Raw genomic sequence first — 12,511 nt, 5'->3', positions numbered from 1 at the left:
AAGTTTGACTGGCATTTTAAAGTGCAGATTTACCACTAAAAATGCATACGATGTTGCTATTAGTGAATTGTATCTTGACTTATTCAGACAAATAATGAAGGCATTAACCATGTTAATTCTGGTTTTTGTGGAGAAGGGTTGTAAAAATCATCAATTATGGTTATGGGCTTGAACCTATTAAAACTATTGTTAGGAATGCTAATGCTCATTAGATCATTCTGCTTAAATTTTTACCTCACCTAAGTGATTTTAATTGATGGCATTTTCCAGTATATTGGATAATTTCATGTAACTAGATAGTTATGTATGTGTGTATATGTAATGTATACGTGTATATTTATATATGTGTGTGTCTTTTTTAAAGGGAATGTGGATGAAGAACCCACTTCAGTCACTGGTCGAAAAGACTCACTCAGTATAAACCTTGAGTTTGTAAAAGTGAGTTTGTCTCGAATAAGGCGTTCAGGAGGTGCCTCATTTTTTGAAAGTCAGTCCATAAGCAAGTCTACAAGCAAAATGGACACTACACTAATAAATATATCTGGTATTCAACTTTATAGTTTTTTAATTAAAATATTATTATCCAGAATTACATAAGGGCCTTCTTCTTAACATTGTTTCAGTATTAAATACATTTAATAAAATTAAGCTTTTAGTGGTAAATTGATCTAAAGAGGAGGAATAAACAGTCCAGCCTACTGTACTGTCTCAGTCCAAGTAATCAATGTTAGAAATAATTCTAGATAAACACATAGAAATATCACCTAAGGACTAAAACATGCCTAATTAAATCACTGAAAACTTTTCTTCACTGCTCTACTATGAATTGGTAAAATTTCAGACTGTTTGATTTTCTAATTGTAAATTCTTAAAACACTAAATAGGGATAAGTTTTAAACATTTTTTACTTAGTGTCATAAGATCTTGAGTTGTGTGCATGTATATTGCTAGCTTTATAACCAGCTGTATAACTACGGGCAAATCTCTTATTCATTTTCTTTATATTGTGATTTGAGTATTTAAATTATAAATTTAAATGAGTAAATTAAATTCATGTGAGACATTTTGAAGAATTCAGAGTACTATATGAGAGAACTTTTAAAATTATTAATCGAACAAATACAGTAAGTACACCTAACCCAGTATTTATTCAGCAAATATACATTGAGGCTGTATTTTATGATGAATTTGTGCCAAGCACCTTGCTAGGTGATTGAGGGTAGAGGCATGAATAAGGCAAAGTCTTATGAGTAGACAAATAAATGACAGTGCAAGGTGATAAATGCTATAATGAAGGTTTATATAAAGAAGAGGAAACAAATTCTGTTTTATGTGAGAGATCAGAGGCGGCTTCACAAAAGAAATGACACTTGGGCCAGATCTTCAAAATCATGTAGGAATATTCTTGGCTATAGCAACATGGTATTTAATGGCACAGAAGCATCAAAGTGTGCTTTTGGTTCATACTGTAGTTTACTGAGGCTGAAGCATAGGGATAACTGAACATTTAATTGGTTGTACACAGCAGTTGGGGCCAGAGGGAGAGAGGAGTTGTCTAGAGGTAAAGCTGATAAAATAGATCAGGACCAGATTGTGGGGAGACTTGTATGCCAAGCTAAAGAGCGTTCTGATCCTTTGGGCAGTGAGAAGCTGTTAGAGGTTTTTAAGAAATGAGATGAGAACACTGTTCCTAAAGATGACAATAATGTATTGTACACTTAAAAGTCTGTTAAAGATGGTAGGCCTCATGTTAACCGTTCTTACCACACACAAAAAATTGTATATGGATTATTAAGTAAACATCTGTTTACGTTAGAAAAAGGGGGGTGATGTTTCAGATTTGTGTTTTAGAGAGTTGAGGGTAGCATGAAAGATGGGAGAGGAAAGATGCTTGAGGAGGCTGTTGAAATAGACTTAGCAATAGAGGATGAAGGCCTGAACTGTGACAGTGAAAAAGGAGAAGAGGAAATGGTTTCAAGAGAAATAGAAGAGAAGTCACAAGCTTGAGGACAAGTTCTGTGAGGAGCAGCAGAGGAGACAAGGATGCCTTAAAGTTTTAGGATATACAACTGACAGGACAGTGAAATCATTAACTTAGAAAATGAAGAAAGAAGTGACTAGAGGACATTTAGGTGGAGGGTCTGGTAGGCAATTGCGTGGATATGGGCTCAAGCTGAACCAGAAACTTTAGATTTGGGAGACATGGGTGTGTAAATCACACAGAAGCTGTGGTAGAGGAACAGAAGAGCACATAAAGCAGGAGCCAGCCGCGTGCCCAGGAGGCGTTTTAGAAAGCAGAAGCCCAGGAGGCAGCCATCAGAATACTTTCAGAATGACATGTCACCGTCTAAAAGGAGAATAGTAGTTCTCGCCACACAGTTGCTTTTGAGGAAGTTTGTATCCCAGCTCATCCTGATGATTCATTTGCCATCTCTGAAAAGAGCCCTGTGTTAAAGTTGAAAGCTATCTGTAAGACCGATCTTTAGGGGCCGGCCCTGTGGCCCAGTGGTGAAGTTTGCACGCTCGGCTTCGGCAGCCCAGGTTTCGGCTGGGTCAGATCCTGGGCGCAGACATGGCACCACTCATCAGGCCACGTTGAGGCAGCGTCCCACATGCTACAGCTAGAAGGACTCACAACTAAAATGTACAACTATGTACTGGGGGCGGGGTTGGGGAAGAAAAAAGCAGAGAAAAAAGAAGATTGGCAACAGTTGTTAGGTGCCAATCTTTAAAAAAAAAAAAGAACGACCAATCTTTAGGACCTCTGAGAATTTCACAATAAAGTGATAATAAAATTCCAGCTTGCCATCACCTCAAAAAAGGAAATGGAAGTATAGTGTTAGAATGTGGTATTTTTATAATTTGTAGAAGGAATGTATTATCACTTACTAATCATACTGTGTAACTTATTTTGATATTTTGTGAATTATAACAGTTGTATAATATCATGTACCTACCATATGAAAATATTAAGGTTTTCGAAATCTGTTCTAACAAATTTTATTTATGTATCAGCTGTTTGTGATATAGGGTCTGCCTCCTTTAAATATGATATGCGCCGACTCAGTGAAATTCTGGCTTTTCCAAGAGCCTGGTATAGGAGAAGTATTGCAAGACGCCTATTCCTTGGAGACCAAACCATAAATTTGCCAAGTAAGCTTATTATGTAATTATAATTATACTTAAGCATATACTTAATTATGCTTTTAATTTTGGTTACAACAGTAACAGGATCCATGATTGATAACACTAACTGTCTTACTTGGTAAGTTGTACCCTGCAGTTCATTCACTCATTCAACAAATGTCCTCGAGCCCCTCTAACGTGCTAACCAGTGGGGACATTGGCACTGGAGATGTATCACAGAAACAGACAGACAGAATCTTGCTCTCTCAGAGATTACATTCCGCTGACTTTTATTCAGTAATGGTTACTCTGTAATCTTTGTAAAATCTGGAAATGCAGAAATATATTTAACCATCCAAATTAATCATGGTTAGTTAAACATGGAAAACAGAAAATGTTGGGGACATGCTACCATATTGCCTGCATTTTTTCTCTTGGGCTCAGATATTGTTGTAGTATTATACTGTGTAAGTGAAAGAGTTAGCATGATACAGTAGAAAATACTAGAAATCCGGATCTGGATGAAAATGGGAATAGAGTACCTGTCCTGCCCTTCTCATGGACTTTCTGTGAGAACTAAATAAAATAAACAAGCTGGCATGTACTTTGCAAACTGTAAATTGCTGTAGAGTTGTCAAATAGAGAACTAGAAGGAATATAAGAGGTGATTAGAAATGATGGAGTGGTGAAATTTAATATTTTATAACATGGTGATTTTACTCTGTTAATTTTGCTTTTGTTTTCTACTTTTCTGTTAGCATCTGGCCCAGGGACACCTGATTCCATTGAAGGGGTGAGCCAACACCTTTCCCCCGAGTCCTCAAGAAAAGCTTACTGCAGGACCTGGGAGCAGCCTAGTCAGTCAGCTTCCTTCACCCACATGCCTCAGTCACCTAATGTGTTCAATGAGCATATGACAAACAGCACTATGTCCCCAGGGACAGCAGCACAGAGCCTAAAATCTCCAGCTTCCATAAGATCAAGGAGTGTGTCTGATTCTTCAGTTCCCCGAAGAGGTAACACTGCTCTCTTTATTATCAGTAGCCCTCCAATGCCCCTCAGGATAAAAATCTTAATTAGTTACTCCCAAATTTCTGCCCTAACTGCAGGAAGATATAGTCTTGCAGGTTTTTATGGGGCGGGGGCGGCCGGCAAAGCCAAACAACAAACACATCAAAGAATTGCCATCAGAAGAGACAGCTCGATGACTAGTATCTTTGAAAACGGATAGGGAGAAAGGAGTGAGCATATTGTTAGTGTACTACATATGGTACAGTTGTTTCTAGAAATAAACCTACAGTTTTGTAAAAGATATTTGATATTGAAAACATTAATCTTTGTATTCAGTCATTCTTTTATTCAGCCAGTATTTTTTGAACTCTTTTATGTGCTCAGCACTCTACTTGTGTCTAAACATATAAAGATGAATGATGTAGTTCATGTACAAGGTGAGATTAGAGTATAGTGATCAAATGCAGGATTCAAGATATACACACAGAAGACAAGCACCCCAGATGGCCTCTGCATTTCAGAATGGTCTTTGCCTTTAAGGCCTCTCTTTGGCAGCATCAACTTATATCTTCTCCTCTGTTAAGAAAATCCCAGCGTGATGATCTGTGTTGCTGTATCCCATGTACACCAGAATTTCCTCAAATAAAATGGAGGCAATACAAAACTTAATGAGCTTTCAAGAAGTAAGGCTGCCAGGACTTACTAAACCAGTGAATGGTAACTTATTTTAGAGGCAGTATGACAACTATTAAATGTTAGGTTTTAATGTAAGAATATCATATTTTACTTTTTGGAATATAGTGATAAGAATGGTTTTTGCTTTGTAATTGGCTGAGCATCTGTGTGAATGAATGCGCTTTTGATTTTTCTATTTTTAGATTCACTTTCAAAAACATCAACTCCTTTTAACAAGTCAAACAAAGCAGCAAGCCAACAAGGGACTCCATGGGAAACACTTGTCGTGTTTGCTATAAACTTGAAACAATTAAACGTTCAAATGAATATGAGTAATGTAATGGGAAATACAACGTAAGCTATTCAAAGAAAATATATTTAATCATTAGTTGTAATTTTTCTTATATTGTAGTAAATCAATTCAAAACTTTTTTTTAATGCTGAAATGTCTGAGAGAGCAAAGACCATAGATAAAATGTAGAAGTTGCTTTATCCTGAAAATGGCTTAATCCTAAAGATACTGTCATATAAAACTGCATGAAATGTGTTCTAAATGGAGAGAAAATTATAAGGAAAATAGGATAATTTTCTAGCTAAGAAGAAAGTTTCATCATCAATGTTAATATTCAAACATTTACCACAGTTTTTATAGAAATGTATTGGTTCATTGTCAAACTTTTTTGAAATCGTCTGACTTAACTCCTGTTTTAATTCATAGCATTGGAAGCCGTATGTCTAATAATCCTTTTTCTTTTTTTTAGTTGGACAACTAGTGGTTTGAAGAGCCAGGGCCGTCTGTCAGTAGGAAGTAATCGAGATCGAGAGATAAGCATGTCTGTCGGTCTGGGAAGGTCACAGTTAGATTCTAAAGGAGGAGTAGTTGGAGGGACCATAGATGTCAATGCTTTGGAGATGGTTGGTATGTTGAAATTTTACAACTGAAAAATATATTGAAAAAAAGGTTTTTAAAATTGATTTTGATGAGTTTTTCCCATTAGGCACTTCCATGAAAGGTAATTATTGTTTCTATTTTAGCTCATATTTCTGAACATCCAAACCAGCAACCTAGTCACAAAATTCAGATTACTATGGGTTCTACTGAAGCTCGTGTTGATTACATGGGCTCAAGTATCCTCATGGGTATCTTCAGTAATGCCGATCTCAAGCTTCAGGATGAATGGAAAGTAAATCTGTATAATACACTGGATTCAAGCATCACTGATAAAAGGTATTTAGTAAAATATTACTTTTTGAACACTTTATGTGACTGCTCTTAATGTATTTTCCATCATCCAGTGAGAAAACACAATTCATTTTTCTTGCAAATGATTTTATATTAGCAGTTAGTATGAATGAAAAAGATGGGTGGGCAAGGGAATTTTTCTTGTACTTTTTAACTATCCTCTATAAGATAAATGATAAAGACTCTGTTTTATGCTCTAGTGAAATTTTTGTCCATGGAGATTTGAAGTGGGATATTTTCCAAGTAATGATATCAAGATCAACCACACCAGACCTGATAAAAATAGGAATGAAGCTCCAGGAATTTTTCACACAACAGTTTGACACCAGCAAACGAGCTCTGTCTACCTGGGGACCAGTTCCTTATCTTCCACCTAAGACAATGACTAATAACCTAGAGAAAAGTTCACAAGAACAATGTAAGAATTAGAACTAAGCCTTTATATATGCTTTATCTTTCACTAAATATGTGTCACTATCTTAATTTAAAATAATAACAATATCTAGACCATACATAGAAAGTGGTCCATATGCTCTTTATCCTCTTCACTCATCAAAGTATCTAATTTCCAACCCAACAAGGGAATTAAAGGCCATCATTTGGAAAGTCATCATTTATTTTCTCTCTCTGCTACAACTCATCTGCAAGCATGTTCATTCCATGCTCTTGAATACTAATTATGACAATATCATGTTCTGGTTTAGAGCATGAGTTATGGAGTCAGAAGGTCTCAGTTTGGATTTATTAGCTGTGTCATATTAGGCAGATTATTATTTTCACTCAGTAATTCAATCAGCAAATATTAAGCATCAACCGTGTTCTTAAGCACTACAGGAGATAGAGGAGATCTCCTAGTGCACAAAGTTCCTACCCTCATGAAGCTTACATTCTAATGGGAGAGATAGGCCATAATTAATTTACTAACTAATTATGTAAGAATTTCAGGTAGAAGTGCTGGAAAAAAGAACAAAGCAGGGGAAGGATAGAGAATGACAGTGTGTGAAGATAGCTGTTTTAGAAAAGGTGGTTAGGGAAGCCTAGTGAAGTGAAAGATCCAGGCTGAGATCTGGGGAGAGAGAGTTCTGGGCATTGAGGGTTATTGAAGAGTACAAAGCTCCTACAGTAGGAGGAAACTTGGCTTGTTTGAGTATCATTAAGGTGGTCACTGTGGTGGAACAGAGTGAGCAAACAGGAAAATCTTGGGTGTGAATTCAGAGGATAGACCACAGACAAGATTTTTAATAAGATGGGTAACTATTGGAGACTTTTGAGTAGATTTGGTATTATTTGATTTTTTCCTTAAAATACTCCTTTTTAAAGCATCACTCTGGCTGCTGTGTGGAGAACAGACTACAGGTGGTTAAGCATGGAATTAAGGAGACCATTGCAGTAACTACCATTATCATTGTTACACAGTCATATTACCATTGTAAGGAGGCCATTGCAAGCGTCCAGGCAACAGATGACGGTGGCTTTAACTAGAATGACAGAAGTAAAAGTAGTAAGAAGTAGTCAGAATCAGGATAATTTTTAGTAACTTTTTATTATCACAGAAGTAGGACGTGCATTGTATCACAGTGAACACTTTAGAGAATATAGCTTCAGATACTTTTATATATGTACTTTTTACCAAAATATTGTTCATATTGTTTTGTAACCTTTTCCAGTCAACAATCTCCAACTTCCCATTTTGCTAATTATTTATCTCCTCTAGACTTCTGATCACATTCCACAGTTGACCTAAAATTATCCTTACAACTGGTTTGTCCAAACCAATATATCCAAGATCACGAGTTAAATCTGATTATGTTCCTTTACACTCTTTTAATCCAGCATACTCCTTTTTTTAATGATATAACTTGAAGAGACTTGGCCAGTTGTCCTGAAGAATGTCTTACCTTCTAGATTTTTTCAGTTGCTTCCTTGTGGTTTCATTTATCTTGTTCCTGTAGTCCTTCTGTTTCCTTAAACTAGAATTTGTATCAGGCATATACAAATAGAGGGATGTTCCTCAAAACACCTGGCCCAGATTCTTCAAAAAAGTCTTGTCATAGAAAAAAATTGGCTTAGGGAATTGTTTTAGATTAAAGGAAACTAGAGAGACATGTTAACTAAATACAATGCATGATCCTTGGTTGGCTCTGGAATGAGAGTTGTGGAAAACAGCCAAAAAGGGCATTATTGGAATAAATGGGAAGTACAAATATGAATTGTATACCTGATTAGTGCTTCTCAAACTTTAATGTGCATCTGAACCACCTGGAGATTATATTAAAATGCAGATTCTGATACAGTAGGTATGGGGTAGACTTAAGAGTCTGCATTTCTAACAAGCTCCCAGGTGATGCTGATGCTGCTGGTCCTCAGACCTCACTTTTGAGTAGCCAGAGTGTAAGAGTGAAAACAGTACTTAAAATCAGGGATCTGCATGTGATTCCTAGGTCTTCTAGTCACTGGTCACTTAACCCCTCTTCTCCTTCACTTGAAAGAGTCTAGATGAAATATGTAGTTTACAGAGTTATTGTGAGAACTGTGTAAAATTTCATGCAAGCATTTTGTAAATCATTAATCATTACCCAAGTGTTCGTTGTAATTATTATTAAGTTACTACTTTCCTTAGTTCTATCCGTCCTGCTTGCAGCATCTTTTCCAAGACTTTATCTTCTTAATGTTAACCAGGTGTTGGGTTGTTTTCATCCGTTACCTGAGTCACTTCAGCTATCGAAAGTAGCCACCTGCTGCCTTCTACCTGACATTCTAGATGTTCACAACGCACTTCAGGATAATTGGTTTTTGGTTTTCTTGCAGTGCTTGATGCAGCTCATCATCGACATTGGCCTGGAGTATTGAAGGTGGTATCAGGATGCCACATATCCTTATTTCAGATTCCGTTACCAGAAGATGGAATGCAGTTTGGAGGATCAATGAGCTTACATGGAAATCATATGACACTGGCTTGTTTTCATGGTCCAAATTTCCGTTCAAAATCCTGGGCACTGTTTCATTTAGAAGAACCAAATATTGCTTTTTGGACTGAAGCTCAGAAAATCTGGGAAGATGGTAAATTGACACATTTCCAGCTTTTACTTTTTCCTGTGTTCTGATATGATTATAAATGACAAAATAATTTTCCTTTCCAATATTTTTGCCTTTTTCTTATTATATTTCTGAAGTCCATCTCTATTCGTTATCATGTACCAGACATGTTAAGGAGTTCACTGCCAATGAGTCAGTATCTATAAAGTCTGGGACAAGTTAAAGGACTTATTTCTGAACTTGCCATCTTATTCCATTTCTTACTTAAAGAAATGGCAATTAGGCAATTGAAACTTCTGCTGCTGTGGCTGGCCACAGTCATAATAATAGTTATTGTAAATATTTCTTTAAAAACATGGAGAAGACACATAGTAGTAGTGTAAGGAAATTATTGCAAGTCAAGATTATATTATAAAACTTTTATGGGCAAGGCTGTGTTTTTACGTCTATTTACAGTGATAAACCCAGTTCCTTTTAGCTTTAATTTCCTACTCAGTGGTTTCTTAATGATGAAGGGAAAAATGGTTGATGCTCCTTATCTTACTGGGGACAAATCCAGTTATAACTAGAAGAAAGAAAAATTATTTGTGATCTTGTGTGTGTGAGGAAGACTGGCCCTGAGCTAACATCTGTTGCCAATCTTCCTCTTTTTGCTTGAGGAAGATTGTTGCTGAGCTAACATCTGTGCCAGTCTTGCTCTGTTTTATGTGGGATGCCTCCACAGCGTGACTTGAGAGCAGTGCTAGGTCTACACTCGGGATCCAAACCTGCGAACCCTGGGCCACCGAAGCAGAGCACGCTAACTTAACCACCATGCCACCGAGCCAGCCCCCAAATTATTTGTGATTTTTTTCCCCTCACTTATTTACTCCTCAGTTTTACAACTTTATCTGTGCGTGACTTAGCTAAATCTATTGCTCTAGGGCCACAACTATTTTCTTGCATCTAAAAATAGTTTGTTACATTAACAAACTTTTTTTCCTCTAGGCTCTAGTGATCATTCTACATACATTGTACAAACACTGGATTTTCATCTGGGCCATAATACCATGGTTACCAAACCATGTGGTGCTTTGGAAAGTCCTATGGCAACAATAACCAAAATAACAAGGCGTCGCCATGAAAATCCACCCCATGGAGTAGCAAGTGTGAAAGAATGGTTCAATTATGTTACAGCCACAAGGAATGAAGGTTAAAAGTTTGATTCTTTGAAGAGATTTATTTTGTTTTCTCTATTTTGGGCTCTGTTGACCGTGTTTAGAATTTAAGTGGAAGGAGAATTTTCATTTCTTTAATTAAATAAGTTTCATTTTATTCCTGCTGACATAAGTAACAATATTAGTACAGTCATGCATCACTTAACAATGGGACTGTGTTCTAAGAAATGCATCGTTAGGTGATTTTGTTGTGCGAATATCACAGAGTGTACTTACACAAACCTGGATGGTATGGCTTGTACACACCTAGGCTATATGGTACCAATCTTATGGGACCATGGTCCATTTCTGACAAACATCATTATGAAGCACATGACTGTACATGATTCACCACCCTGGTAGTGCCACATCTTATAGACTAAAATTATTCTAGAGGTAACTGAAAACATTCAAAATAAAAGTGTTTTAAATAAGTGAAATTAAGTTTTTTATAATTGGAAGAATATTTTTGTAGTAATATTAAACATGGGAGGTTTGGAAAAGTTAGTACCCGACTAACTAAAGCTGTTACACAACTAACTAAAGCTACTGCACAACATGGACTGCCACAAACTTAAGGTTCGGTTTAGCTGGAATAAAATGAAACTAAATAATAATATTGCTACCAAGTCATAAGTTTAAAGAGAGTGCTTTGGATAAGTTTTTTTATTTGACTAGATTCACCAGTCTTAATATGGTCATGACAATTCTTATTTTGTGGTTGTTTTTGTGTTCGAGTTTACAGTACTGCTTTTACCAATCATTTCACCTGTACTGAAAAGCTGACTAGATTGAGACATGTTAATATTTGAATGTTTTACTTAAAAATGACCTTCTTTCAAAATGGAAAAGATGATGAATTGGCCCCCATGGAAAACAGTTACTATGGTATAGCACCCAGGGATTAGAGACTGTTAAAAATGTTCTGAGAACAAAGGAGGATAAGAAAGTAAATTAGAATATGCATGTATTGGCTATTCTACCTTCCAAATAGAGATTTTGGGGGAGGGAGTTCTTTTTGGCTGGGATACTAGGGAGGGGCTATTACCATATTGGACTGTGACCTGTAGACCTAGAAAAATGATGATTTTTATCATAACGCATATGTTGGGGAAAATCAGGAGTCCTACCTGATTTCAAAGTCAGGATCATATTTAATTGCAAATTCTATAATAGTCAATTATAGTCAAGTATTCAATCTATGGACTTTGAGCTTAATGAAACTCTTAAATTCAGACATGAATTCAGTTGAGAATAATATTCATTTTAAAGTTTGAGAAACAAAAACCAAACTGTATTGGATTTATCCAAAATCAGGTCATAAAGCTTTTTGGTCTTAAGAATAGTGATGTATATCACTATATAGATAGATAGATAGATAAAGGTCACTATAACACTATATATATAAATATGTCACTATAACAGTACATATATAAATATATCACTATATTTTTATATATATAACTATATCCATATCTATATATAGATATATCACTATTCTCAAGACCAAAGCTTTACATGGCTCTATTTTTAAAAATGTGAGTCTTTTCCAACTTTTGAAATAATAAAACTGTGTATCGTAGTGTTCTGAAAGCTATAGGCTTATCAGTGCCTACTGGTTTAACCTGATTCTTACTGTCTCTATTACGCATGTAGAGCTAAACCTACTTCGTAATGTGGATGCTAATAACACTGAGAATAGCACTACTGTGAAGAATTCTAGTTTGTTGAGTGGATTCAGAGGAGGTTCTAGCTACAATCATGAAACAGAGACTATCTTTGCATTACCAAGGATGCAGCTTGACTTTAAATCCATTCATGTTCAAGAACCACAAGAACCTTCATTACAGGGTATGTGAAAAAACAATCTTTAGTTTCTAAAGTTACTACGAAAATTCTAAAGGAACTTCAAACTACCGCTATTTTCTCACAGGTCATTTTTGTAATGCTAATATAAGCTAATGAAGTTGATTTTCTGGGTCAAATTGGTTGATTCTCTTACCAGCTGTATGGACTCTGGCAAATAATCCATTTTTGTCTCTTTTTGCTCAGTAAAATGGGGGTTAATAACAGGACTTCATTCATAGGGCTTTTATGAGGAATAAATGGCATATACTCGGAAAGTGCTTAGTAAACTATCATCATTCTGCAAACCACAAACTACTCATTTCTCTATAGTTGCATTGAAGTGGATACATTTACATAGACTCATTATTAACAGGAA

The 12,511-nt window shown here is 36.0% G+C and overlaps 1 protein-coding gene and 1 long non-coding RNA gene across 22 annotated transcripts in view; one reads left to right on the top strand and one right to left on the bottom strand.

The window, feature by feature from the left end:
• Positions 1–12,511, bottom strand: part of LOC139081822 (uncharacterized) — a 59,415-nt gene that overhangs the window by 20,262 nt on the left and 26,642 nt on the right. The window lies entirely within an intron of this gene.
• The window catches only part of BLTP1 (bridge-like lipid transfer protein family member 1), a 194,760-nt gene that overhangs the window by 175,785 nt on the left and 6,464 nt on the right, over positions 1–12,511 (top strand). For all 21 annotated transcript variants that reach the window (XR_011537220.1, XR_011537221.1, XR_011537219.1 and 18 more), the window contains 10 exons: positions 365–544; positions 3,016–3,153; positions 3,885–4,142; positions 5,016–5,166; positions 5,574–5,731; positions 5,848–6,040; positions 6,256–6,473; positions 8,864–9,115; positions 10,079–10,282; positions 11,944–12,138. Coding sequence is in view for 17 of the 21 variants with exons in the window: in XM_070609157.1 (XP_070465258.1) it covers positions 365–544; positions 3,016–3,153; positions 3,885–4,142; positions 5,016–5,166; positions 5,574–5,731; positions 5,848–6,040; positions 6,256–6,473; positions 8,864–9,115; positions 10,079–10,282; positions 11,944–12,138 (1,947 nt within the window). In the remaining 4 variants the exon portion in view is untranslated. The remainder of the gene's footprint in view (positions 1–364; positions 545–3,015; positions 3,154–3,884; positions 4,143–5,015; positions 5,167–5,573; positions 5,732–5,847; positions 6,041–6,255; positions 6,474–8,863; positions 9,116–10,078; positions 10,283–11,943; positions 12,139–12,511) is intronic.

Source organism: Equus przewalskii, chromosome 2 (genome assembly GCF_037783145.1).
Source record: "Equus przewalskii isolate Varuska chromosome 2, EquPr2, whole genome shotgun sequence".
NCBI classification, from domain to species: domain Eukaryota; kingdom Metazoa; phylum Chordata; class Mammalia; order Perissodactyla; family Equidae; genus Equus; species Equus przewalskii.
Note: the sequence above shows the minus strand (reverse complement) of the source record. Positions and strands in the feature narration are given on the sequence as shown.